Source organism: Arachis duranensis, unplaced genomic scaffold, assembly GCF_000817695.3.
Source record: "Arachis duranensis cultivar V14167 unplaced genomic scaffold, aradu.V14167.gnm2.J7QH unplaced_Scaffold_232525, whole genome shotgun sequence".
Classification (NCBI taxonomy): Eukaryota; Viridiplantae; Streptophyta; class Magnoliopsida; order Fabales; family Fabaceae; genus Arachis; species Arachis duranensis.
The window spans coordinates 242245-269357 of record NW_026264851.1 but is presented as its reverse complement, the minus strand read 5'-3'; the positions used below and the strand labels follow the sequence as shown (position 1 = coordinate 269357).

Below are 27113 nucleotides of genomic sequence, written 5' to 3'. Positions count from 1 at the left end.
ATTTTATATTTTCAAATATAAATTAGAGTTTAATTTTGATGTATAGTGTAAAATAGTTTATACGATTGTTCAATTATTTCTATTTTTTATGATCATTTACACGATCAACGTAAAGGATAGTTATTTTTATGATATGACATTATGTAATTGGATGCACGTAAAAATTTATTTTACACTGATAATATATTAAAATTTAATTATAAAAATAAAAAATATATATAATAAAAGAATTAACTAATTTATACTCTAGGGAACATGTTAAAAGTTTTTAAATTTTTAATATATTTAATACGTTGAAAATATAAAAAATAAATAAATTTTCAATAATTTTTGTCAAACCTTTTTTTATGGTGTTTTTAAAATATATTCTTATAGTATAGGTTAACAAAATTTTTGAAATATTTTGACATCAAATTTAATACGTATATATTTTTGAATGTGAAAACAAATATAATTTTTTTAATGGGACACATATATATTTATGCATATATTTTTATATATTTTTTCAAAATATTAGTGGGATATTTACCCCACAAATTAATAAGTAAATTCGTCTGTTTTTTACACATAAATTTTACTTCTTTTTTATTTTAGGTTAATTTTATCATAGAGATTCATATACAATTATTTTTATATAAAATTAATAATTGAAAATTATTAAATAATTTAATTTGTTTAATTAAATTAACATGTAACAATATATATAAATATAGTTGTATATGAATTTTCATCTAATTATATATATTTAAATGACTGATATTAGTTATATTTTTAACAATTAATTAGTGGTAATTATAAATGATCAAAGAATGTACATAAAGGCAACATTTATCCAAATAAAATTAGATATTCTATAAAAAAGAACTAAGGAAAAAAGATGTAAGTGAAAGCCGCCCAAGAAAATTAAGTGTCATAATTATTAGGAAAAGATTAATTTAATGAAAAAGGTAGCTTGGGACAATTACTGGGATGCCAATAACCAACCAGCTAAGCACATTGGGCCATATAAAAAAAAATTGCAGTGGGGACAGGAAAAGAATAGAACAGAATATATATAGCAGCATATAATTATAAAAATGATATATAATAAAAGTAAAAATTGATATCCAAGTTAGTTTTAGGCATCAAAACCCAAGAACAGAATATAAAATTGAGAAATGAGAACAAGCTAATAAGAGGTGGTCCATAACTCCATACACATATATGCAGAGTAATGATTAAAAAATTTAGTTTAATTTTCTAATTTATTTTTTTAATATTTAAATGACTACAAGATTAAATATATATATGTTTAATTTTTGAAAACATAGAAATAAATCTAAAATTTTTTATTTAAAATTGAGAATGATATATAATTTAGAACTCTTAAATGATTTTTTAATGCAACATATTATTATTATTATTATTTAATATATAAATGGTGCCCTGTATGTGTGCTTTGAATCCTTCAATTATATTCGAGGTTATAGGTTCATAGGTGCATGATGCATATACTTGATTACAGCCTGACCGATACATACACACAATTTAACAATGTTTCTTTCCAAACAAGAAACACCACAAACTGACCAAGAAGAATTCAATTATATAATGTTATCACTCTGATACTGAAACCATATATACATATATATGTTCTTAACACCGATAGCAGTGATTCCCGCCAAGCCAAGAAAGGGTTGAGATCATTCTTTTTCCTTTTAAAATCTGAAAGACAAATGTCTCTATTCCTCGAAACATGAAATTAAAAGAAAAGGGAGCATTTTATATATAATTACTATTACTATATAGAAAGATAGAAAGGAAATACTTTCAATGCTTGCCTAGAATGTAATATAGCATGGTTTGGGACTTTGGTGCAAATTTAAAACCATCATGCGTTTCTGAGAATGAGAAGGAGATAGATAAAATAAATATTTTCATTTTGATATATATACTTCCAAGTACATTTATTTTTTTTAACTTATTAGGCTACATCTACAAAAGCGTATCAAAAATAATTCAAATTGCTTTCCTTATTTGTATCGTTCCAAAACAAAGTCCAAACTGTTTTGCAAAGCTGTGGCATACACAAGATGCATGGAATATGTATGTGATGTGTATCCTTTTTTTTTAAGTGAAATCTATGACACAAGATGTCTAATATTCTAAAAGTTCAAGGATTAATTTATTCAAGAATTAACTTCTCTTAAAAAAAATACATATTAGAGTAGATTTGAAATATCACTCTTTTTTTTCTATTTTTTCTTTTACCCTCTTTTACTCCCATGTCTTTTTGAGCCCCACAAAAAGTAAAGTAGAAAATAATAAGAATAAAGGAGGTAAGAACAGGAAAATTATTGTATATATTTAGCCTAAGGTGGATATTTCAGATTAGAAGTGTATTTATTCATAACGAAGTTATGTTTCCATTTGAATTTTCAATAGCAATATAATTAACACTTTTAGTGGAGGGGGAAAATGGAGGCTGCTTATTGAGTTTGGTTACTTTCAAGATTATTTAAGTGACCATTATGATTTGGTTCTCAGAATCTTGATGCTAGATATAACCTGTATTGTCCCATTCAAATTTCCACAAATTCATCAAATTTGAATTCTTTTCCAATTTGATTATTGAAATAATAATAATAAAAAACTCAAATATTAGCTATCAATGCAATAGCCTTAATATAAGACTTTCTTTTCTACTTGTTACCTTTTTCTTTTTAAGTCTTAGTTGTATTTCCTTCTTGATCCCTTAATAATAAGTGGTCCAATTGATTTTCAATTTTTCCTACTGCTCAGGAATGAGGTGGTCCTTTGATTGTAACACTTGAAGATGATGGTGGTCTTTATCTATATACATATATAGAGAAATCTAGGGCATAACTTATCTTTCAAGTTGACCCAAGAAGCATTATTAGTAATTAGATTATATGATTTTAATTTATATATGTTTTTGTTTGAAGATGCTTACATCAGTGTCAAGCTGCCGCCTTTACATTTGCATTGCTTGTTTTACTTTTTTTTTTTAAATATAAATATTTAGATACATTAATATAGGATTTGTGTTAAAATGTGGTAATATTAAATAAAAATGATGAACAAAATAAATAGTAATTTATGATAAGGTTACCTAATAAATTTCAGGCAAATCACAAATGATGATTATAGCACGCTTAAATTATGGGTTCAGTAAATCATGATCATAAGTTATTAACTAACAGTTACTTAAAAACATTACTATTTTTTTTTTCTAAAATGAATATTCAAAACAACTATCATCAAATCAGTAAAACTTTTTACTTTATCATAAAACCAGTAATCTCACTACAATTGTTTATATATTTATATGTTATTTTTAATATATAGTTTATATTCTAACATATATTTTATATAAATAATTAATTTAACAATAATTTTATATATACATAATATAATTAAAATAACGAATATTCCAAAATATTAATTACTTATCACATAAGTCCAAAACAGTAAATGTAATCGTACTCCCAAAACACTATATATATCCATATTATCCAGTAATTTAATTGGCAATGTTTGTTTGTAGCAGTAATCATTGGTCTAAAGCATAATTACTATCAATAAGACTCCATGATTGCCATCATCAAACTTTGATACTAATGAAAGAGTTTTTAGCAATAAGTTGAAGTGTCCAAAATTCAGCTAACATGCATCATAATTATATAGGGGGTTACGTAATTAATAATGGAATTGAACATTAAAACACAAAACATTGTTCATTCTTGTTTATTGTTAATAGATAGGAGCAGTGATGAGAAATAAGGACTGTCCTTTGCACATAATGATTTTCCCACCTCAGTGATCAATCATGTCTAATAATAAGTATCCAACTTCTATACAAACTACACAATCAAAACTTCTTCACCCTTCTCCTACCCTGTCCTATCATTCATCAACACACAATCACTCCCTTAACAAGGGTCAAAAATACATTATTATAATGATATATAAATATCTACAATGTTACGTGTATACTAAAATCAGCCACCAACATAATTAAAATATCATTACAAGAAGTTCGGCCGTTAGCAGCGATTTTTAGAATCCGCTGCTAAATAAAATCTGGCAGCGGTTAATACAACGAATTTGAAAGATACTACTAAAAACGTAATATTTTGCAACAATTTTTTTTAACCGCCGCAAAATGTCGACTAGACAAATATGTTTGATGAGCTTTTTGCAACGGTTTTCTCCTAACCGCTGCAATATATTTTTAACTTGAAATTTTTGTTTAAAAATTGTCTTGTTAAGTCTACTCGAGTTCTGCTAATTTTTTTTGAAAAACATATTTCAAACATGGTAAGTAAATGCATTAGATACAATTTGTATTTTGTATTACGTAAAAAATAATTCATGAATTAAAAAATATTTATGACATAATAATGTGCACAAATTTACGTTTGGGCTTTTCTCGTGTAGTATTAGCGCATTTTGATTTGTATTCAAGCATAAATTGAAAAAAATTAATAAGCCAAACTCTGAATTTATAAAGTAAAAACAAAGTTCAGTAGAACTTAACAATCAGAATTCTTGAAATAGACAAATTAAATAAGTATTGAGTCAAAATTTCTGTTCAACATCGTATTCGTCTGGCCAGAAAAATTCTATCATGAATCTACTGCAGTCACGGGATAAAGGATTTGATAAGTCATCTCCAAATCATGGCTTTTTGTTCATATCGAAACCCATTTTTTTAGCATATACGTCATCTTCTCTATGTTGGGTGTATAAAGTTTCATTATATTCTTTTGGAACCTTATTGAGCTCAACATGTCTGGAGGTGTCATATCCACCGGAGGAGATATCATCTAAATCATCTTCTGAATCAGTGTCTGCCTCATCTAGAGTGTCATCAACTATTTCGCCTGAATATTCAGCTGACACTGAAAATATGAACATACAAACAACAACTTAACTCTACTTAAAAGAAAATGATAACTCCCAGGTCATTAGCTAGTAATTAGAAAAAAATACGTTAAAATCGTAAGCACTCTTTATTCCTAAACAAAACAAAATTAACATTTACCATATCCTTCGTTGGTAGTTTGGATGGATTTCTTGGAAAGAAGTTCTGTAATAGAACGTTCTATATACTTTAGTTCCTCTTTTGAAGCAATATCCAACTCAACAACATGCGTGTTTCTAAATCGCGTCTGCATCATAATAAAATTAACCAGTTCAAAGTCTTTTTTGTAAATCATACTGTGTCTCTGTAATTCACTTTCTATGCTAGAAATTTATTTCTAACATTTAATTCTGTAAGTATGTCTTTGGAGTTCTTACCAGCCACAAATATCACAAAAGCATACCCAAATTTTTCTTCATACATTGATCCACATGCGTGAAGTTTCTACATATTTTAACATGAACGTATCAATTATTGTTGGTTATTTGTTTTAAGCTTATATCAACTTAAAATACTTACCATTTAAAAATATAATTTAACTCAAGTTTTTCACTATATGTCTAATGAACAGACATGTACATTAAAATATATATTGAAATATAAATACACATTAAATAAAATTTATATGTGCTTATTTATTTATTTATTTTTTAAAATTTGTCTACAAAACTAACCACTCTAACTTTTGCGGCAAACAATTTTGTTACATTATTTTTGTTAAGAAATTATTTTTTTAACCTACAATTAGCTAATAAAACCGTGGATGAGTACAGACTAAATTTTGGAAAAAAAAAATTAAGAATATCATTTTTTGAATAATGATAAAAAAGTTAATTTTGTAATCAATATTAATCAAAATTTTTAAATTATTTTATTTATCTAAAATTTTAAATAAAAACATATTACTAAGATAGTGGTGAGACAAATATTTCCATTAAAATTTAAAAATATCCTAAATAATACATAAAAATTATGTATAATTATCTTATTTATTTTGATCTCAATGTCCTGCATCTCTCATTTTGTTTCATCTTATGTTTATTTTGTTCTAATTGCAAAAAAAAATTTAGATTTATATTTGATTTTAGAATCTAAAAAATAAAAATTTATATTTAAAAAATAGTTAATGTTAAGTAACTAAAAAATTATTTTTTATATTTTCTCTTTTTCTTTTATTATTTATTTTGTCTTCTATTTTTTTATTCTTAGATTAAATGATAAACTTACTTGATAATAAAAGAAATTATGAAACAAATAGAAAGCATATCTAATTATTAAAATAGTTGATAAAATTATTGACACTTAATTCAATTTTATTTGACAATTTTTATAAGAGTAAGAAAACATTGCATTTCATGTTAGTTCACAAAAACTTAAGGTGACGTGAGCATGATAGTAATCCGCACTCTCTCTCTCTCTCTCTCTCCCGAGTCCCAAGCTTTACACTCACACACTCATTTCTCTCTCCTATCTTCTTCCTCTTCTTCTCTCTCTCTCTCAGACAATACTCACTCACCGAACCCAAACAAAACAAAACAAACAAAACCAAACATTTTCCCTCTCTCTGACTACTCCCGACACTGTTTCAGAACCCGACAAAAGCAAGCTCTGTCTCTCTCTCTCTCTGGTGGCTCTGCATGTAATTCTCGTCAAAAGCGTTCCTCTTTGTGAAACCCCTTCCACTTTAAAACACTTCCATTTATTTTCTCACAAATGGAAAGCCAGAACAAGTGGGAATAATATTTCACAGTTTCCACTGTCACCCACACACCACAACCACAGAGCGCAGCCCTCAGAACCTGAACCCTTTTCCTCTCTCTCTCTCTCTCTTCAACAAGCTAAGACCTCACACACCCCAACGCCATCACTTCCCCACTTCAAAATTCTCTTCTTTTTCTATCTTCATCGTTTCCCATTCCCTCAATAATGGACAAGATCGTTGCTCTCTACAACCTTGAAGCTCGTGGCATAGTGTGAACCCAACTTCAAAAGCTAACTCCTTTGCTTTGCTCTCTCTCTCTCTCTCTCTCTCTCTCTCTCTCTCTCTCTCGTACGTCTTCCTCTTCCGGAGGATGGCCTGCCGGAAACTCATCGCCGGGAACTTGGATCCGCAGCGAAAGAGAAGTGGTGGATTGAGGACTAAACAGGCGGGAAGAGGATCATGCCGTGGTAGTTAGGACTTTTTTGCAACACTCACCGGAAAATGCATGCTCATCGGATTTGAAGGTTTCTACTATTTTCTGTTTCTTATCTTCTGTTGGTGCATGCTGCTGTTGTTGTTGTTCATCCTTTAAGGTCACAGGAAGAAAAAAAAAGGTCTTTTTTGTGTGGTTTTGAGAATACCCCGTTGGAAGAAAGATGGGGTTTTTGCTGAAAGAAGCTTTAAAGACTCTGTGCGGTCGGAATCAGTGGTCTTATGCTGTGTTCTGGAAGATCGGATGCAACAATTCAAAGTAAGTACCTGGTTGATTTTTGCAGAGAAATGAAAAGAACAAAAAAGAAGTGAAATCATTTTGCTTTATTTTGTTTGTTGTTTTTTGTGGTTTCTAAATCCATCAAAGCATGATTTTTTGGCTGCTACTTCGGTTTATGAGTAATTTTAAGAAAAGCTAATAGTGTTTTACACCCTTACTTTTACTTTCGAGTTTATGCTGCTGATTTGTGCGTGTGCCCTTTATTTCTTTTAATGATAAATTTGAGATTTTTGTTTTCTTTCTAAAACCTGGATAATGCAACCTGAGAGTAAATTATTTAGCTGATTCATTGAAAATTCTTTCGTTCAATATTCTCTAATCATATGGGTGGATCTCATAAGAAATTATGATAATATATTCCATTTTAGGGGTTGCCTTGATTCCTAGATATTATTGAGATGTTAGGCTCTCATTTTGTTGGTCATTACTCATTACATTTACTGCTTCTTTGTATTTGATTCTATTCTTATTCTGTTCACTTTTATACTCATTCTTACTATTTTGGAGCTTAGTGCTTTGATTGTTTCTGATTTGTCCTTGAGAATCTTAGTTAAAGAGAAAAGAAAATTGAAGTTTATTTGCCCTAGATTTTGCCAGAGGCGCACTACCTACTGTATTTGATCTGTTTGTGATTCTGAGAGCGAATCTGCAAAATAGCTTGCTTTGGTAATGAGCCAAAATATGATCTATCTTTGTCATCCTTGCAACTTATGATGCATCATTGCTTTTAACCTTATACATATAACTGAACATATGAAAGTATTTTAGTTACTTTATTTGAGTTAACTGATTGTAGTTTCATATGGCAGACTATTGATCTGGGAAGAATGTTATTATGAACCATTGCCATGTTCTTTCCCACAACCAAATTTTGGGAATGGAGAAGGAAGCTGGTTTTCTTCTGAGTCTCACTCGTCTCAGATGGGGATCCAAGAGGAGGACAGAGTTTGTTCTTTGATTAACAAAATGACAGTGAATAATTCAGTCAATATCGCAGGTGAAGGGTAGGTGCTTTCCTGTTCTCTCTATTTTTTGAATATTTATTGGGGATTCAGGATCCTAGGAGAAAATTTGTAGTGACTCATGTGCTTCATTTTGTTGTGAACTCAGAATAATTGGACGTGCTGCATTTACTGGCAACCATCAGTGGATTCTTTTCAACAATTTCAGTAGAGATGCATATCCACCTGAGGTAATTTGATCTTCTCTTGCTAAGAATGCTTGACTAGTTTTTGCTGTATATTGCAGATGTTGTGGTTCAGTTGAAGTTTTGTGAACAATATTTTTTAAGCTTGCACTCCTGTTTATGCTCTCTCAATTTAATTTAGTTTCTGGAAATTGTGTAATATGCATTATATAGGGCTGTAATTCATGAGTTTCGTTTTGATTTCTTATTTTGGTGCACTCTTCTTAGGTATATGCTGAGATGCATCACCAACTTTCAGCTGGAATGCAGGTTTGTGATCTTCTTTATGCTCCACATTTTTTTGTAGAGTTCATGTTGCTATATTATGATACCTTGTTTTCTTGTCTATGCAGACTGTTGCAGTGATTCCTGTGCTTCCCCATGGGGTTGTTCAACTTGGATCTTTCTTGCCAGTAAGTCCTTTTCTTATGTTTGTAGTTCTGAAGAGATATAATGTGATACAATATCCCCAAAATTATCATGCTAGGTCAGAGTATCTCACATTGTAATATAATATTTCGATCAAGAGTGAGTAGCCTCTGTTAGCTTACATGTGTATATGTCACATACTCAGCACAGGATTACATGAATATGATGGATTGCATAAATCTTGGATAGCCATTCTTGAAAGCTGCATGTTATGAGTTGAATAAGCTAGCAATGCCCTCTTATCTAGTGTGAATGCGCCATTGTAATTGTTTTTGATGCTTTACATTCTCTTTCGACGTTCTTCTGCAATTAATTCAGCAATATCTACTGCTACAGATAATGGAGAATATTGGGTTTGTAAATGATGTAAAGAGCTTGATCTTGCAACTTGGATGCATTCCCGGTGCCCTTCTATCGGAAGATTATTCAGGAAGTCCTTCCATTGGAAGAGCACTTGCTACTGGTGGCTTGCCTGTCTCTGTCAAACCACCTGCAATTCCCTCACATTGCATTCCATCAGTATCTAATGGTTCAAATGAGCAAAGTAACCCATCTCATGTTTCAAGGCCAACTGTTCAAACACTCTGTCCTATAAGGGGAGAAATGAATAACTTCCAAGGTTCAGTATTGACTCCCAAAACTAATAACCTGAGCCAGATATCAAATGGTTATTGCCAACCAAATGCTACTACATTGATTAAAACAAACTTTGCTGGCCAAAGTGAGAATAGGGTTGTGGAGGCTGAAGTGATACCCTCAAGCAGAGGTTCATGCCTACAGCAGCCTTCTGTTTCATATAATGCAAGATCTGCATTCAATGGCTTATCCAGTTTCGGTCAATCAGTTCCAAGCGATTGCAATCTAAAATATATGGAGCAACAAATGATGTCAGTCCTTGGGAATCAAGGTCACAGTAATCCTAGTATAAATGCATCAAGTACATTAAACATGTCTCTACTAAAGACAGATGGAGGCCATATACTTGGTCACAATCAAAGTTCTAGCAGTGCTTCATTACTTGCTGGAATACCAATACATGGTGGGGTGAGTAGTCTTTTGAGGACAAGTCTTGTTACTGATTCTGGTTTAAGAACTCCAGATGTGTCCGTTGGTGATTTATCCGGAGCACAAGGCGGTGGGTTTGGAGTTAAAAGTGATGGTTCAAGTGAAGCAGGTGGTTGTTCTCTGGCTAATTTTTTCAGTCATTCAGGTTCCTTTACTGTGCCTACGGAAGGTTCTGATCAGAAGCTTCTCTCTGTAGATGTGAAGGATGTTCATGACGCTTTACCTTCAAAGCCTGTGACTACCGGAGGTCAAAGCCCTGATTTTGTCCAAGATTGTGTTAATAAACATGTTACTGGTCGATCTATGGTGAAGAATGTTAAACAAGAACAAGTTTGTGCTCAACCGTCATCAGGTGATGATCTGTTTGATATTCTAGGAGCAGATTTCAAAAACCAACTTCTGAGTGGAAACTGGGATAAGTTGTTTGCTGTTGGATCTGAATCTAATACAGAAAATATGGATAAAAAGCCAACATGTATGAATATGCAGGGTATGAACTCTGATTATTACTCTGCAAGTGAAGCAATATCAGAGAGTGACATTTTTTCTGGGACAGGCACAGACCACCTCTTGGATGCTGTGGTTTCAAAGACCAAATCTGTCATGAAACAGAATTCTGATGACATGTCTTGCAGGACAACTTTGACAAGTAGTACCTGTTCAGTTCCCTCTCGTGCCTACAAGCCGGCTATGCCTGATCATATCCAGGGTGGGATGTTTGGTATTCCTAAGAGTGAGGGTAAAACAGGTGCTGTTGAAAATTCCATGAGGTCTGGATGTATTAAGGACGACGGTGGAAAGTGTTCCCAAACTTCTTCTATGTTTGGGTCCCAACTTAGTTCATGGGTTGAAAATAGTAGCAAGCTTAAGCTTGAAAATAGTGTTTCGACTGGATACTCCAAGCGACCTGATGAAGTTTGCAAATCGAATCGCAAAAGGCTTAAACCGGGAGAGAATCCTAGGCCTCGACCTAAGGATCGCCAAATGATTCAAGATCGTGTAAAAGAGTTACGGGAAATTGTGCCAAATGGAGCAAAGGTATTGACTTCTTTTTGCTCATATACTTGATTCCAGCATATCTCTTTTATAACTCTAATATTTTGGTTCATGAATGATTTTGTATGTAACAACACTGAATATTTTTCTCCTTGGTCTCTTGTGATGATTTAACAGTGTAGCATAGATGCACTTCTGGAACGTACCATCAAGCATATGCTTTTTTTGCAGAGTGTGACAAAGCATGCTGACAAGCTGAAACAAACTGGGGATTCAAAGGTAAGGGACAATGTTCACTATTGTACCAATCAAACCTTTTATTCAAATAGAATTTTTTGGTTTTGCATCATTTATGCTATAAAGGACTATCAAAAGAATATGTAGATGATAGCTTTTTCATTTGAAGAATAAGGGGAAACAACCCATGTTCTTTCTTTCTTGAATGTGCAGATTATCAGCAAGGAAGGTGGACTGCTTTTGAAAGACAACTTTGAGGGAGGGGCTACATGGGCATACGAGGTTGGCTCACAATCAATGGTTTGCCCTATTATAGTTGAGGATCTGAACCATCCTCGTCAGATGCTAGTGGAGGTATTTTGCAATGCTTTACCAAGTTCTTTTGCATATTCCTTTATCACCTCTCTCATCACTTTTCTTGGTTATTCCAATAGATGCTTTGCGAGGAACGAGGTTTCTTTCTGGAAATAGCTGATTTAATCAGAGGATTAGGCTTAACTATACTAAAGGGGGTAATGGAAGCAAGAAATGACAAAATCTGGGCTCGTTTCGCCGTTGAGGTAATGTTTTAAGAGTGTGTGCATGCTTTTCAATGCTCATATATGGTGCTAGTTAGTTAGTTAACTTGTCAAGTTTTGCAGGCGAATAGGGACATAACAAGGATGGAAATATTTATGTCGCTGGTTCGGCTTTTGGACCAAACGGTGAAGGGAAATGCGTCTTCATCGAATGCAGGTGACAAGAACATGATGGCATATCAATCTTTTCCGCAAGCTACCCAGATTCCGGCAACTGGTAGGCCTAGTAGTTTGCAATGAACCACCCACCAGGAGCTACGTATGGTTTCTTGGCATGGATGTGTTGAGAGCAAGTATGATATGCGCTATGCTTGCAATGACTAACATCAAATCCAATCCATTCCAATCCGATCCAAAGTTTTCTGGTGGTGTTAACTTCTAACTGTCCCGTATCTCATATCTGATAATGCTAAGTTAGTGAAGAGCACCTCAAAATTAATATGTACTCTCCCATATTGTAACTGTTTCCACATGTTCCCTCCAACATGTGATGCTATTAGTGAACTCTTAGGTGACTTGTGTTGTATCCTTTATTTTTAGTGTGGAGGGTGGTTCTGGTAGTGAGTAATTTGGTAGCAGTTTGGTGATAGATTCAAGATTTGATGTATAGATATTGTAGGATGTGTAAGGAAGGGGGTTAATGTGTACTTTATACTCTTGATTTTTCTAATTAGGGCCCTAAATTGGAAGTGTTATATCTAAATACATAAAAGCTTTATGTGTGGTTTGTAAATTATTGCTACAATTTTTTGTGACTTGCATAGATATCTGCATCTGCATTAGCCTCTCACTGCATTCTTGCTTCATAAGAGTCTAGGACCATTTTACAAATTTATCTATACCTATTATTATTTATTAATAATTAATAATTATAATGAGTATTGAATTTTCAATTTTTTTAACCACTTGCCGATTTCTCTAAACCAAATGGAAGAAAAGTTTGAGTTCTACAAATATAAAATACCCGTCAACCTTGGGTGTGTAAAATGTGTTATACTTGATTCTAGAAGAATAAGGGACCAAGTAAAGCATATAAATGTGCTGCAACCTGCAAGCTAAGAAAGTGTAACTGTCGTGTCTCCATAAAAGATAGGGAGCAAAGCTAACGTACTAACATTACAAGTGCTTCGGAGAGACATGGCAACTTTCGAGAGAGATCACTGTGTTCTGAATCGCGTTCTCTCTCGTATAATAATAGCAGTGATATTCTTGCTTTCTTTGAAAATCACAGCTTCGCCAACAACAGAAGCTCAAGCCCTTGTGAAATGGAAAAACAGCCTACTATACACTCCTTTACTCAATTCATGGTCCCCCTCCAACATTCACAACCTTTGTAGCAGTTGGGATGCCATTGTTTGTGACAAAACAACAAACAAAACTGTCTCACGGATATGCCTATCTGGTCTCAATCTTAGTGGCACCCTTCATGGCTTGGATTTTGCTTCCCTACCAAACTTCACTCTCCTTGACCTCAATGATAATAGGTCCCTTAGTGTGGGAGTGGAGAAGGATTTGGTTTTTGTCTGTTATTAATTAATTTTTATACATAATAAATTATTTAATAAAATTTTGCTCGCTTTTAAAATTAAAAAAAGTTAATAATAAAATAAAATAAAACACTACTCAAGGTAAAATCAAAATAATAAATCTTACATGTATTGAAATTACAAAATTTATATAGATTAATTTTTTACTTTCTAATTTTACAAATCTACTTATTTTAGATTTTTGTTTTGAAAATATTAAGAAATTAATTAATTATAATTGATGATGATAAATATTATTTTATTAGGTTAATCATTCAATTAGTTTTTAATTATGTTTGATAAGGTGATGCAGGTCAAAATTAAAATAAACAACAGTCCAAATGCAAGAAATCAAAATAATTGATAGTGGGTCTTTCTAACCAACGAAGTCCACAAAAAATAATGCAAAGAAAACAATTGGGCTGAATAAAAAGAAGCAAACACAAACCCAAATTGCTCACCCAAGCTGATCCCTCCATGGTGGTACCCTCCAAGGCCAACGTTCACTTTTTCTTTCGGTCAGATTCAGGCAAGAGAGAAAAAGCTTCGTTCCTTGCTCATTTCATCAGAGAAGAAAGAAAGAGAAAGCTTAATCCAAAAGGTAAATGTCTAATCACCTAAATCAAACAATTTCAAGTTAAGTCAGAAGTTAAAAGTGATTTATTTTCATTTACATGTAATTTACTTTTTTCACTCCTCCAATTCTCTGCTACTCCAATTTGAGATAAATGGAGAAAGTGATTTCTGATCATTACTGTTGTAAATCAATGGCCAAAATTGTTTCTTGGAGACGAAGCTCAAGCTCAAGGGTTTAGATCTGGATTTACCATTGAACGAATTAATGGAAGATAGTGAAAGGCTAAGTTGGTAGTACACAGCTCAAGGAGTTGACTCTGAAAGAAAGCAACTCAGCAATATGCAAGGAGATACAAAAGAAAGATTTTCAATTTTTGAAGACAATGAGAAAGAACCAGAGTTTTGAGTTTTTGTTCTAAGGAGCAAATCTTTGAAGAGTTCAACATGTTGGACAATGTTTTCTAGAGAAAGAAGCATTCCACCAATATGAAGAACTCAATCAGTGTTAGAACAATTCGGTTCAACTTATAGCAATAGAGGCTATTGAGGCATTAATTTCCTTCATGTTTTACAATTTGTATTTCGTTTTCAATGTATATCTTTCTGTAATTTCTTGAGTGGTAAAAGGCTGAAAGAGAGAACTTAAGAAAAAAAAAGCTAAAGAGTGACAAAATGTTAAGTGATATACTTGAGAAAAAAGTCTAGAGTGATTTTAGATTTCTTTAGGTTGTTTATATTGTCTTGTATCCTATACTTGAGAGGTACCTTTTTTTAGTTGGATTAGCACTAAGAGTGAAAAGTTAGGTATTAGCATAACCAAGTCAAGTTAGGATAGAACTTGAGAGAGAAATGATTGTGTCAATCCTTTGAAATTAGTGTATGTAATACTTTAACTATAGTGGAAATTCTACTGTGGTGGAGACTAGATGTAGGTTGCATTGCATAAGGCAACTGAACCAGGATACATGATGGTGTCAACTGCTCTCCTCCCTTCTCTGTTCAATTTTCTGAAAGTTATGAGACAAAATCAAATTGTCTTGTAAATTTTTATAAATTTTTCGCTGTTGAGTTCAAACAGATTCAGATTAAAAGTTTAAAATTAAAGAGTTATTTCATTAAAGTAAAAAAATGTTATAGATTCAACCCCTTCTCTAAGCCTTCTACAACCTTCAACAAATAAAACATAAGGAAAAAAAAAAACATAATTAGCAATACATGTAAATCATACATAATATCATTTAAACAAAACAAGTAAATTCCTCACATTTATTTCAATGTAATTTTTATAGAGGAGTGTTAGGGGCAGCAGAATTTGTGATGTGTAGCCATTAATTAGCCATCATCAATATTTTTAATAGTGTGAGATGACATCTAATAGTATAGAATTATTTATTTTTTTTAATAGTTAAATGTTGGTCAAATTTCAATGAAAATGCTTGCTTTAGACTTTTTCATATTTATATACTAAACACTTTTTTTTATCTTCACAGTGGCATTTATTTCAATGTAATATTATTCTTTTGGGCTGTGAGTTCTAAAATTTGCTGCAATTGATCTTATGATGAAATGTTCTATTCCTCTGAATGGACATATTATCACTTTTTATGATTGTTTATCATATATAAATAGTCGTTGCCGAAATCCAAATAGATAGATAATTCCAAAGTATAGACAAATAATAGCAAGTATAAAAAAACTGGTTCTTAATGGTTTTCGCATGCAATAAGGTCATGACTTTGAATGTAGTGAAATTTCTTAGTACTCTACCTTATTATTGCTTTGTACCTGCAGAATTTGTAGTGTTTGGAACTCCTAAATTTAACAATAATCAGATCAAAAGAGATAAATACTTATATAATATATATATATATATATATATATAACTTAGTAATAAGATGAATTCAGTGTGTATTACAATAATCCAACTAGTGCTTATGCATTAAGAATTAAACAAGTAGTTAATAATTAGTGAAAAAAGGTTCTTATTGTGAACCATTGGTTCTTATTTCCAATATTGGATTGAACTGTGTGGCCTGAGTGTGGCCTTTTATTGTGGATCATTGGTTCTTATTTCCAATATTGGATTGAACCTTCATACAATAGAATTAAAGATTGATTGAAGTACTTGTTGATTGAGTAAAGTCTAATGGTATTAAGCTCAATGATGAAGCCATAGTTTATCCACTCTCTGAGCAATTCCATCTGTGTGTATTGTACATGTTTTTGTTGTTGAACTTATTATTGAACATGTTAACCTACTTATAAAAATTGTTTTAACACTTGCTGAATAAGAGAATTATAGTTTATTATTCCAATTGATTAAAAAAGTTCACATATAATTGGGATGACTTTGTTATGTGTGGTGATGTCAAAACTGAAATGGAAATCATGTACATATTATATAATCATAAATGGTCAATTATTATACCTGTGCACATATGTAGTATCTAAAGTGAAAAGTCAAACAAAAAATTAAAAAAAGAAAAAGGCAACTTCATAATTAACCATCAATAATTGATATATTTTTATTATGTTAGCTTGCAATTTCTTTTAACCCATGATGTATTGAGTGAGTATAAAATCAAGTAATTTGTGGGGATGATTGAACCTGGGACGTTTATATACACTTATTTGTTGATAATTTGATTATATTATATAGAATCATTTATTTGAAAAACTATCACGTATGAATGAATTTTTTGAGTACATTCATACTCGTAAAGAGAATAGGACTCAATGAGTTGATGAACATTTTCGAAAGACAAAGATAACTTACTTTCATTGTAATGTTGAACTTATTTTTTTTACATATTCTCTTAGCTTTTGCATTAATAGTACTTATAATAGTTTATCAATTATTTCTTCTCATTGTAAGATATATTTCAAGAGCGTATGTTTCAAGCTGAGCAAGAACAGTAGACTGCTATAGAGGCTGGTGTAACTGATCCACTACATGTCTCTGCGAAAAGTATATAGATTGAGACAGTGGGTGAAAAACGAAAAGGTAGGGTATTTGGCATGGGTGAGGTAAGGGACTCTTCCATGATGCAACCTCGAGTTGATGGACCACGACTACCAGTACTGATGTTTTGGATCTTAGCGAACGAATCACAGTACTCAAAAGGAAAGTTGAACAACATGCCGCTAAATATAGAGAGCTTGAAGACCGCTACCAAAGGAAGAAAAGAGAGTGGCAACAGACTCTTGAATCCTTGCATGAGGATCTCAACATCAATAACTCACAGATGGATCAATTTAGTCATCAATTGAGCAGCTTGACTGAGTATGTGAGGGCCATAGGTCCTAATAGTTCTGGATCACGTGTTTCCCCACCTCCTCTTACTTTTCCAAACTCTCTGAAAAGCACAGCTCCACCCCCAGTCCCAGCCCCAAGTAGAAAACTCCCACTTATTCTGCAGCGACTAGGACAACCATAGAATTCTCAAAGGGAGGATGATTCTGACGATCTTGATGATTATTTAGACGAGTATGAGTAGGTTATTTACTTTACTTTACTTTGAATATTTTGTAATATTAATGGATTGCAATTTAAACGAATATAAATCTAAATTTAGTTATTTATCTTGTCTTGAGTCTTTATGTTAGAGGATTATTTATTATTTTGATAAGTTTGTAAACTCATTTAGGGCTGTCAAAATGGGTTAAACCTATCGGGCCAGCCCGTTTACCCATTTAAATGGGTGGACTTTGTCTCTAAAATTAAACTCGTTTAAATTTTGGGCTAAACGGGTTGAGCCCGATTAACCCGAAAAAAATGACGGGTTAAATGGGCTAGCCCGCAGGCTAAATGGGTGGTCCGTTTATTTTTTTTTACATTTTTTTCAAAAAAAGCAGTACTTTTAGCCGATATTTATCTCGATTCGATCCGAAAACCCGACCCACCAACTAAAAAAAAAGAAATCTTTTAGAGGTTTTTGACATAAAAATGGTATTTTTTGTCAAAATATTTATCAAAAAATAAAATTAAATGATAAACGGGCTTACCCGTTTAACCCATTGGACTGACCATAAACGGTTCGGGTTAAAAAATTTTAGCTCGCAAATAAAGCAGGTTTAAATGGGCCAGCCCATTTAACCCACGTGCTTAATGGGCCAGGCCTAAATGGACTAGGCTACCCGTTTGACAACCCTAAACTCATTATCGAATATTTAAAAATTTATTTGTCTTGTTATCAAATATTCGGTATAAATTTTATTTCTATATTTAAAAATTTATTTGCATTAATTGTTTACTATTTTTTAAATAAAAAATAATTAAAATATATATACTATTAAAATCGATGGTAGAGTTGTCACTTTTTAAATTTAAAATAGAAAAAAATAAAATATAAACAAAGAATTTGTTGGTATCTAAATAATTAAATCGACGGTAATTGTGTCAATTTTATTGAATCAAATATTGACAACAACGTTGTTGATTTTATTAAGTATATTATAGATAAAAATATTGTCGATTGTATTGAATCAAATATCGACAGAAATGGCGTCGATTTTAGTAAGAAGGTAAAATTCTCAAACTCATATTATAGACAGAAATACCGTCGATTTTATTAGAATTTTGAAAAATCGATAAGTTTAATAGCGACCACCTCCACCGTTCATTTTACCGTCAAATCTTAATATTATCAACGACTTAGCCGTCGATTTTAACAATATTTCTTGTAGTGGTTAAGCGCAATAAATAATAATATATAATATATTTAAACTACTATAACTAAGTTATTAAATAAAATTATTTCGATAAATAATTTTATAAGAAATTTTATATTTTATTTTGTTATTTGTATTTTATATTTAAATCGGAGAAATTACTTTTTGAAACAGATTAAATTAATTTCTTAGTTAGCATTTTCAAAAAGTTTTATAGGCTGTATTTATTTACAGATACAGAGATACAAAGATACAAAATTGTATTTGATAGAGGAGATATGAACAGAGACAATGTATCCAAGAATACTGAATTATTATATTTTGTGTCCATCCTAGTAAGAAAGATACGGAGACACTAACAAAGGACACATCTTATTTTTTATGTTTTCTTTTATTATTCTTGTTATTTTTTTATAATTATATTTTTTATTTCAAATTTTTTAAATAAAAAAATAAAAATAAAATAAATTTTTATAATTTATTCTAATTTATCACCAAATAGAATACAAAAATACAAAATTTTATATTTTTATCTATTAATATCTTATTCTATTCTATTTTGAGCGTCTTTTCTTTTTGTTAGTCGAAAACAAACACAACCATACAGTACGTAACTTTAGCGTAATGGATGTTGAGTGATGAAAACCCTTAAAGAAAATTTTTTTTTACGGATTGAATTTTCAACCTAATACGATTGAAGAGTTTGTATACCCAACGATCCAGTCCTGCTGGCCCTAGGTTAATTACAGGGATTAGTTAGTTAGAGATATTGCTGATGTGGTATTGAGTCATTTATTATTTAAAAAAAATATTAAAAAATATTAATAAAATTAATTAATAATTACAAATCATAAAATCCGTCCACTCTTTTATTATTTAACTAATATAAATACCTGTGTAATGGTGTAAACTGTGGAGAGTGAATTACACGTGTGACGTTTCTCAATGAAAGTCAGCTCCAGGGTTCTCTCAATCTCCCGCATTCTCTTCACTCTTCATTCTCTTTGTTCTCTGTCTGCTTTTGCGTATTAACAGGGAGCTTCTGCATTAGTCCCTCACTGATTTCTTGCTTCATAAGAGTCCGATACCATTTTACAAATTAATCTATACCTATTATTATTTATTAATAATTACTAATTATAATTAGTGTTCCGTTTTCAAACTTGTGACCACTTCTTGATATCTCTAAAACAAATTGAAGATAAATTTGAGTTCCACGTATATAAAAAACCTGTCACCCTCATTTCTCATTTAACTACCGCTTACAAAAATGTGGATTGAGGCGCCAATCAATCCACTAGAAGTAAATAAATATGGTCATGATAAAAATATAAAGTGCTACTTGATTAACACGAAATAAAACGACCAAGTCAAGCAAATAACTACTGTAATTTAAGACTTGCGATCCTCTCTTAATAAAAAATAAGAATCTCTATTTTTATAGTATAAAAGTTGATATTTAAATTTTTTTATATTATATTTAATTCATATTTTTTTCTTTTAATGATGTCATGTAAAAAATTTTACTTACTTGATAAAATTCAAAAATCAATCGATCATTTTTTAGTAAAATATTTATAAAAAAATAAAAAAATTTGTATCAATTATTATTTAATTAAAACATAAAGTACTGTAACTTTTGTCATAATAATAATAATTATAAAAAAATTTAATTTTAAATATTAAAATTTTACAATTTAAACATGTTAATACTCTTATTATTATATTATTTGGTCTATTTCTGCATGCTAGATAAGACTCTACTATATTTATTTCTTAATTTTTCGTACCAATTAACAAAAATTCTTTCAAATAAATTTAAATTTACCACATTTTTTACTAAATACTTTCAAATATATCATTATTATAAAATTAATTCATAATTTTGCATTTACATTTTTTGTATTTTTCGTTTTCATTCCTTTTTCTAAACCCAAATAAATTCAAATTTAACACATCTCCTTAAGTATATTCAAATATATCATAATTATAAAACTAACTTATATTTTTGGTGTTTCTTATTTTCATTCATTTATTTTTTTAAAATTATTTACAACCTAAAAAATACCATATAAAAAGACAAAATATGACAACTAAAATAAATATAAAAATAATAAATAAAGATGTAATTTTGTATAAGTCTAATATAAAAAACTTATGNTAACAATAATTTATATATTATCTAATTAATTTTTAAATAATATAACCCTTATTAAAATACACTATATAATATAATTAAATATCATTTTAGAATTATGAATTTATGATCCAATACTGACATAACAAACCGCGTGTGGGGATCAAATGGTCCATACCAAATAGCTATTTTAATATGTTCAGAAAAGAAATAAGCTTACCGAGACTAGTCTTAGTCTTAATCTTAACATAAATAATGGTGATTATATGGTAAATATAAGAGAGCAAAGCTAAGTAGCTAACCAGCATTAAACTCATTCAAAGTAAAGCTTTAAACAAAGAGAGGCCATAAAAGTCATTCGGTGAGACATGGCAACTTTTGAAAGAACACATTGTGTTCTCAATCATGTTCTCTTTCATATAATGTTAGTATTGATGTTCTTGCTTTCACGGAAAATCACAGCTTCTCCAACAACAGAAGCTGAAGTCCTTGTGAAATGGAAAAACAGCCTGCTATACACTCCTTTTCTAAATTCATGGTCCCTCTCCAATATTCACAACCTTTGCAGTAGTTGGGATGCCGTTGTTTGCGACAAATCAACAAACACAAGTGTCTCAGAGATATACCTTTCTGGTTTCGATCTCAGTGGCACCCTTCATGGCTTGGATTTTGCTTCCCTACCAAACCTGACTCACCTTGACCTCAATGATAACAGCTTTATTGGGTCAATACCACCTCAAATTGGCAGCCTCTCCAAACTCATTTTCTTGGACTTTGGAAGCAACAACTTTTCAGGGACAGTGCCATATGAGATAGGACATTTAAGGGAACTCGAATATCTCAGCTTCTACGACAACAGTTTCAATGGTGCTATTCCCAATCAGGTCATACGTCTCCCAAAGGTATGGTACCTTGACTTTGGAGCAAACTACTTTGCATCTCCTACTCACTGGTCTGACTATTCATGCATGCCTTCCTTAACATACCTTGACTTGTCTTACAATTCATTCACTCCCGAATTCCCAAGTTTCATAATGAAGTGCCACAACTTGACTTTTCTAGATCTCTCTTTCAACTATTTTAATGGCACAATACCAGAATCATTGTATACCAATTTGGCCAAGCTTCAATACCTGAACCTCACAGGTTGTGGGATGGAAGGACCATTGTCGTCCAACTTGTCCAAGCTCTCAAACCTCAAAGAGCTTCGTATGGGTGGCAACAACTTCACTGGTCCTATTCCCAAAGAAATAGGATTCATAGCTGGGCTTCAAATTCTGGATTTGCATAACATTTCAGCCCGCGGGGAAATTCCATCATCCCTAGGCCAACTCATGCAGCTAAGACGTCTTGATCTAAGTATTAATTTTTTGAACTCTTCAATCCCTTTGGAACTTAGCTCATGCATTCATCTAACCTACGTAGACTTATCAAGCAATAATCTAGCAGGTCCCTTGCCTATTTCGTTCTCGAATTTGACCAAGCTCTCTGAATTGGGATTATCATATAATTCCATTTCTGGTCAACTCTCTGCCTCACTAATTTCTAATTGGACTGAGTTGATAAGTCTGCAACTCCAACAAAACTTGTTGACAGGAAAGGTCCCCCCAGAAATTGGTCTGTTAAAGAAAATCGAGTACCTCTTTTTGTACGGCAATGAATTTTCTGGTCCCATTCCTAAAGAGATTGGAAGCATGAGGGAAATGATAAATTTAGACTTTTCTGAAAACCATTTTTCTGGTACAATTCCCTCAACAATTTCGAATCTTACAAACATTGAACTGATGAATCTTTTCATGAATGAGCTCACTGGAACCATACCCAGAGAAATAGGGAACCTCAAGTCACTGGAACTCTTTGATGCCAACAGTAATAATTTGGAGGGAGAGTTGCCGAACAGCATAGCTCAACTAACTGCTTTAGAATACTTTTCTGTGTTCTCCAACAACTTGTCAGGCAGCGTCACCAGAGATTTTGGGAAGTACAGTCCTAATTTAAGTACTGTTTATCTTTCTAACAACAACTTCTCAGGACTACTGCCACCTGACTTGTGCAGTGGCATGAAGCTATCTGGTTTGACAGTCAGTAACAACAGCTTTTCGGGGATTTTTCCAAAGTCCTTGAGAAATTGTTCAACACTAACTATAATAAGGCTTGATGACAATCATTTCTCTGGAAACATCACAGAAGCACTAGGGGTTTATCCAAGTCTTGGTTTTCTAGACCTGCGCTCTAATGAATTCACGGGAAATATACCCCATAGATTTTTCAGATTGGCTAATCTTACCTTCCTTGATTTATCTAATAACAACTTGAGTGGAAGCATTCCTAATGACTGTGAAACATTCAATGCAAGCTCTCTTGAAATTCTCAACTTGTCTCACAACAACTTGACAGGAACAATTCCACAATGTTTGGCAACCTTACCCTCTCTCACAGTTTTGGATTTGCAAAGGAACAACCTTTATGGAACCTTACCAGGAAGCTTCTCTAAAGGTAATGTTTTATTTACTATAAAATTGAATGGCAACCTCTTGGAGGGACCGTTACCCAAGTCTCTGGCCCACTGCACAAAACTACAAGTTCTGGACGTTGGAGAAAATAGCATAGAGGACACATTTCCTAGTTGGCTAGGATTGCTTCAAGAGCTACAGGTACTCATTTTACGAGCAAATAAATTTTATGGTACCTTCAGTAACTCCTCCAACATTACAGATGCACATGCATTTCCAAAGTTGAGAGTTTTTGATGTCTCCAACAACTATTTTAGTGGGTCCTTGCCAGTATCATTCTTGAAGAACTTTCAAGGAATGATGAATGTCAATTACACTCAAACTGGGTTGCAATATATGAGTGCCAATTATTCTGGCTATCGATCATATTTTGCTTCAATAGTGGTCAACATGAAAGATCACTCAGTAGAACTAGTGAAAATATTGATGACTTTTACAACTATAGACTTGTCAAATAACTTACTTGAGGGTGAAATTCCACAAGTAATTGGAGAATTAGATTCTCTCAAAGGGCTCAATCTCTCACATAATGGAATAACTGGCACCATCCCACAAACTTTGGGTAACTTGAGAAATTTGGAATGGCTGGACCTCTCATGGAATCAGATCAGGGGAGAGATTCCTTTGGCCTTAATAAATTTGAATTTTCTCTCGGTCTTAAATGTTTCACAAAATCAATTAGAGGGAACTATACCTACAGGTGGCCAATTCAACACATTTCAAAATGACTCCTATGTGGGAAATGCAATGTTATGTGGACTCCCTTTGTCAAAATCATGCAGTGGTGCCAATGATGACAACGGATATACCTCATCATCTATGACATTTGAGGATGAAGAAACATTTGGATTTGGCTGGAAATTTGTTGCAGTGGGATATGCATGTGGAGTGGTGGTTGGAGTGCTCTTAGGATGTTACCTTTTCCACACTGGGAAGCCACAATGGCTTGCAAGGCTTTTAGGTATCCGTATACCAAATAAGAGAGTCAAAAGGAAAAACAACAAAAACAGAGTGCATGTAAATCATAGAAGAATGAATTAGAATAGTTATTTTATTTTCCTTTTTATTAACATGTCTGGGAAATAAAGCCTAATCGAGAGTGATTTCTTTTTTTTTTTTTTTGGGTCTTGGATATCTCTGTATTTAAATCTGTCGGGTAGACACCAAAAACAAATTCTGTTGGGGAAATAATATAGCATATTTTTTACTACTTTATTTTGGAATTATCCTTATTAGCGTTGGACTTTTATACCAAGGCCCAATATCAGGGGCGATCTTCTGTGACAGAATTTTTTGGGTTTTAAAATGTGAAATGGGCTACTTTTGTTTTTGGTAGCTCATTTTTAAATAAAAAATGGAAAATAGAAAAAGTGAAAGAGTGAAAGACTAAACCACTTAAAATCAAGGTTCTGAGAACCGAATCGATCATCAAACCACTTTAGTTATTAATTCACTGGTTTACGGATCCAACCAGTCCAATCGTAATTCAACTGAAAAAATAGTTAGGGGTGTTCGCGGTGCGGTTTGGATCGATTTTGAGTAAAAAACTCATCCGATCCGAACACTATGTTTACTTGCGGTGCGGTTTGGATTGGATGATTTTTAAAAAAATCCGATCCGATCCGATCCAATTTCAAGCAGTTTGGATTGGATTGGATTTGCGATTTTGTAAATTAAAAAATTAAATATATATAACAAGTCTCAACATCAAATTTCAAATAACCAACAATGACATAACAAGTCTTAACAATATCTTAAAAAATCAACGATAATATAACAATAGAAATAAAATTATAGGTTAGTTAAAATAAAGAAATAAATTACATTTTGAACATAAAATATCTATTAAATAATAATAATACATGAAAAATATAAAAATGTATAACAAATTGAATATGTTATAAGTATAATTGTAAACATAATAATAAAATAATAATATTATAATACATTGTGCGGTTTGGATTGGATTGCATCGGTTGTGAAAAGTATATCCGAATTCCGATCCAATCCAGCGGTTTGCAAAAAATAAGGTTCTGAAAATCGAACCGGACCGGCCGGTTCGACCGGTTTAACTGCGAACCGACTATACAAACGGTCCGGTCCTCCTTTAAAAACCGCAGTAGGAAGAACTGCTGGAAAACCGGTGAACTGGCCAAAAATCGGCAGGCCAGTGACAGGCTGGTTTTGCTAAACGACACCGTTTTTATTGTTTAAAAAAAATTAAAAAATGTAACCCGACCCGACCCGCTCGTGGAGCACCCCACCCCCCTTCTTCCCCCGACCCCCATTCATTCATGATTCATCTCACTCTCAGTCTCACAGTGAGTGAACCCTAGCCGCCCTCTGAAGTCTGAACCCTAGCCGCCCAGTTGCCCTCCATCATCGCCGCGGTCTCAGGTTGTCAGCGCCACCGCCGTCGCCTGGTCCTCAGCTCCAGTAGCCCTCCATCATCACCTGGTTCCCTCCCCAGTAGCCCTCCATCTCCATCGTCTTCATCTTCTCAACACCAGTAGCCCTCTCATCGTCTTCATTGTCGCGTGGTCCTCAACACCAATAGCCCTCCATCGACCCCAGGTGAGTGACTAGTCCTCTGCTCATCTTCTTTATTATAAGAAACATGAAGAAACATGAAGTTGATACTCTGTGAACTTCCTCTGTGAACTTAGATTTCTGTTCTTTTTTCTGTGAACTTCGATTTCTATTCAATTTCTGTAAACTTCCTCTGTTCATCTTCTTCGTTCTTCGTTCCTCTGCTTTATGTTAAGAACATGGTTAATTTTCATGCTGTTAATTTTCATTGTGTTGTGGCTGTTTTTAATTTCATTGTGTTGTGGGTGTTATTAATTTCAGTTATGGAAAATAGTATTAATCAAGAAGCAACTGATGGTGTCAAAAATAATTCAAGGGGTCAAAAATCTTCAAAAACAATTTCACTGATGGTGTTTGCAAGTACCAGGTGAAAACTCTTCAGACTGCCCCTACTTTTGTTGAGGAAGTTCAAGAAAATGAAGCTGTGGATCTATGGCCGAAGATGAAGGAAGAGGCTGAAATTGATGTAAATAAGGAACCTATTCTGAATAGTTACTACCAATCCTCAATTCTGTCTCATGATTCATTGGAATCTGCTTTGGCCAATTACCTCGCTAACAGATTAAGCAGTGCAAGCCTTCCAAGTAGCACACTCTTTGATCTTTTTGTTGGGATCTTGAAATCTGACCAAGAAATCATGGATTCTGTGAAGGATGATCTTAAAGCAGTTAAAGAAAGAGACCCTGCTTGCATAAGCCATGTGCATTGCTTCTTGAACTTCAAAGGCTTCTTAGCATGCCAATTGATGAGCGGATATTTTATACGCTTTTTGGGGGTAATTTCATGTAGATTTTAGCATGTTTCAGTTAGTTTTTAGTAGAATATTATTAGTTTTTAGGCAAAAATCATATTTCTGGACTTTACTATGAGTTTGTATGTTTTTCTGTGATTTCAGGTAATTTCTGGCTGAAATTGAGGGAGCTGAGCAAAAATCTGACTTAGGCTGAAAAAGGACTGCTGATGCTGTTGGATCCTGACCTCCCTGCACTCGAAATGGATTTTCTGGAGCTACAGGAGTCCAATTGGCGCGCTCTCAACGGCGTTGGAAAATAGACATCCAGGGCTTTCCAGCAATATATAATAGTCCATACTTTGAGCGAGGATAGACGACGTAACTTGGCGTTAAACGCCAAGTTCATGCTGCTGTCTGGAGTTAAACGCCAGAAAAACGTCATTATCCGGAGTTGAACGCCCAAAACACGTCATAAC

The 27113-nt window shown here is 32.6% G+C and overlaps 3 protein-coding genes across 3 annotated transcripts in view; all 3 read left to right on the top strand.

Moving 5' to 3' along the window:
• Positions 1 to 6410: 6410 nt before the first annotated feature.
• Positions 6411 to 12628, top strand: LOC127744070 (transcription factor LHW-like). The gene is made up of 10 exons (XM_052256340.1): positions 6411 to 7380; positions 8211 to 8405; positions 8512 to 8593; positions 8816 to 8857; positions 8941 to 9000; positions 9353 to 11119; positions 11255 to 11356; positions 11528 to 11668; positions 11749 to 11874; positions 11956 to 12628. Exons 1-10 carry the CDS (start codon positions 7286 to 7288, stop codon positions 12130 to 12132), a joined length of 2787 nt encoding a protein of 928 aa, XP_052112300.1. The 5' UTR covers positions 6411 to 7285; the 3' UTR covers positions 12133 to 12628.
• An 8475-nt stretch (positions 12629 to 21103) lies between these two features.
• LOC127744055 (receptor-like protein 52) lies at positions 21104 to 24421 on the top strand. Its single transcript, XM_052256326.1, has one exon. The coding sequence runs from the start codon at positions 21171 to 21173 to the stop codon at positions 24354 to 24356; it is 3186 nt and encodes a 1061-aa protein (XP_052112286.1). The 5' UTR covers positions 21104 to 21170; the 3' UTR covers positions 24357 to 24421.
• A 1925-nt stretch (positions 24422 to 26346) lies between these two features.
• LOC127744094 (serine acetyltransferase 1, chloroplastic-like) overlaps positions 26347 to 27113 on the top strand; it is a 13158-nt gene continuing 12391 nt past the window's right edge. Inside the window, exon 1 of the mRNA XM_052256367.1 lies at positions 26347 to 26604. Within this exon, the coding sequence (XP_052112327.1) occupies positions 26347 to 26604 (258 nt within the window). The remainder of the gene's footprint in view (positions 26605 to 27113) is intronic.

Excerpts from the sequence above, each read along its gene's own strand:
- LOC127744070 (XM_052256340.1), top strand. The coding sequence starts at position 7,286 with ATGGGGTTTTTGCTGAAAGAAGCTTTAAAGACTCTGTGCGGTCGGAAT. Across the intron at positions 7,381-8,210 it reads ATCGGATGCAACAATTCAAA|ACTATTGATCTGGGAAGAAT; the intron begins GTAAGTACCTGG and ends TTCATATGGCAG. Across the intron at positions 11,357-11,527 it reads AACAAACTGGGGATTCAAAG|ATTATCAGCAAGGAAGGTGG; the intron begins GTAAGGGACAAT and ends TTGAATGTGCAG.
- LOC127744055 (XM_052256326.1), top strand. The coding sequence starts at position 21,171 with ATGGCAACTTTTGAAAGAACACATTGTGTTCTCAATCATGTTCTCTTT.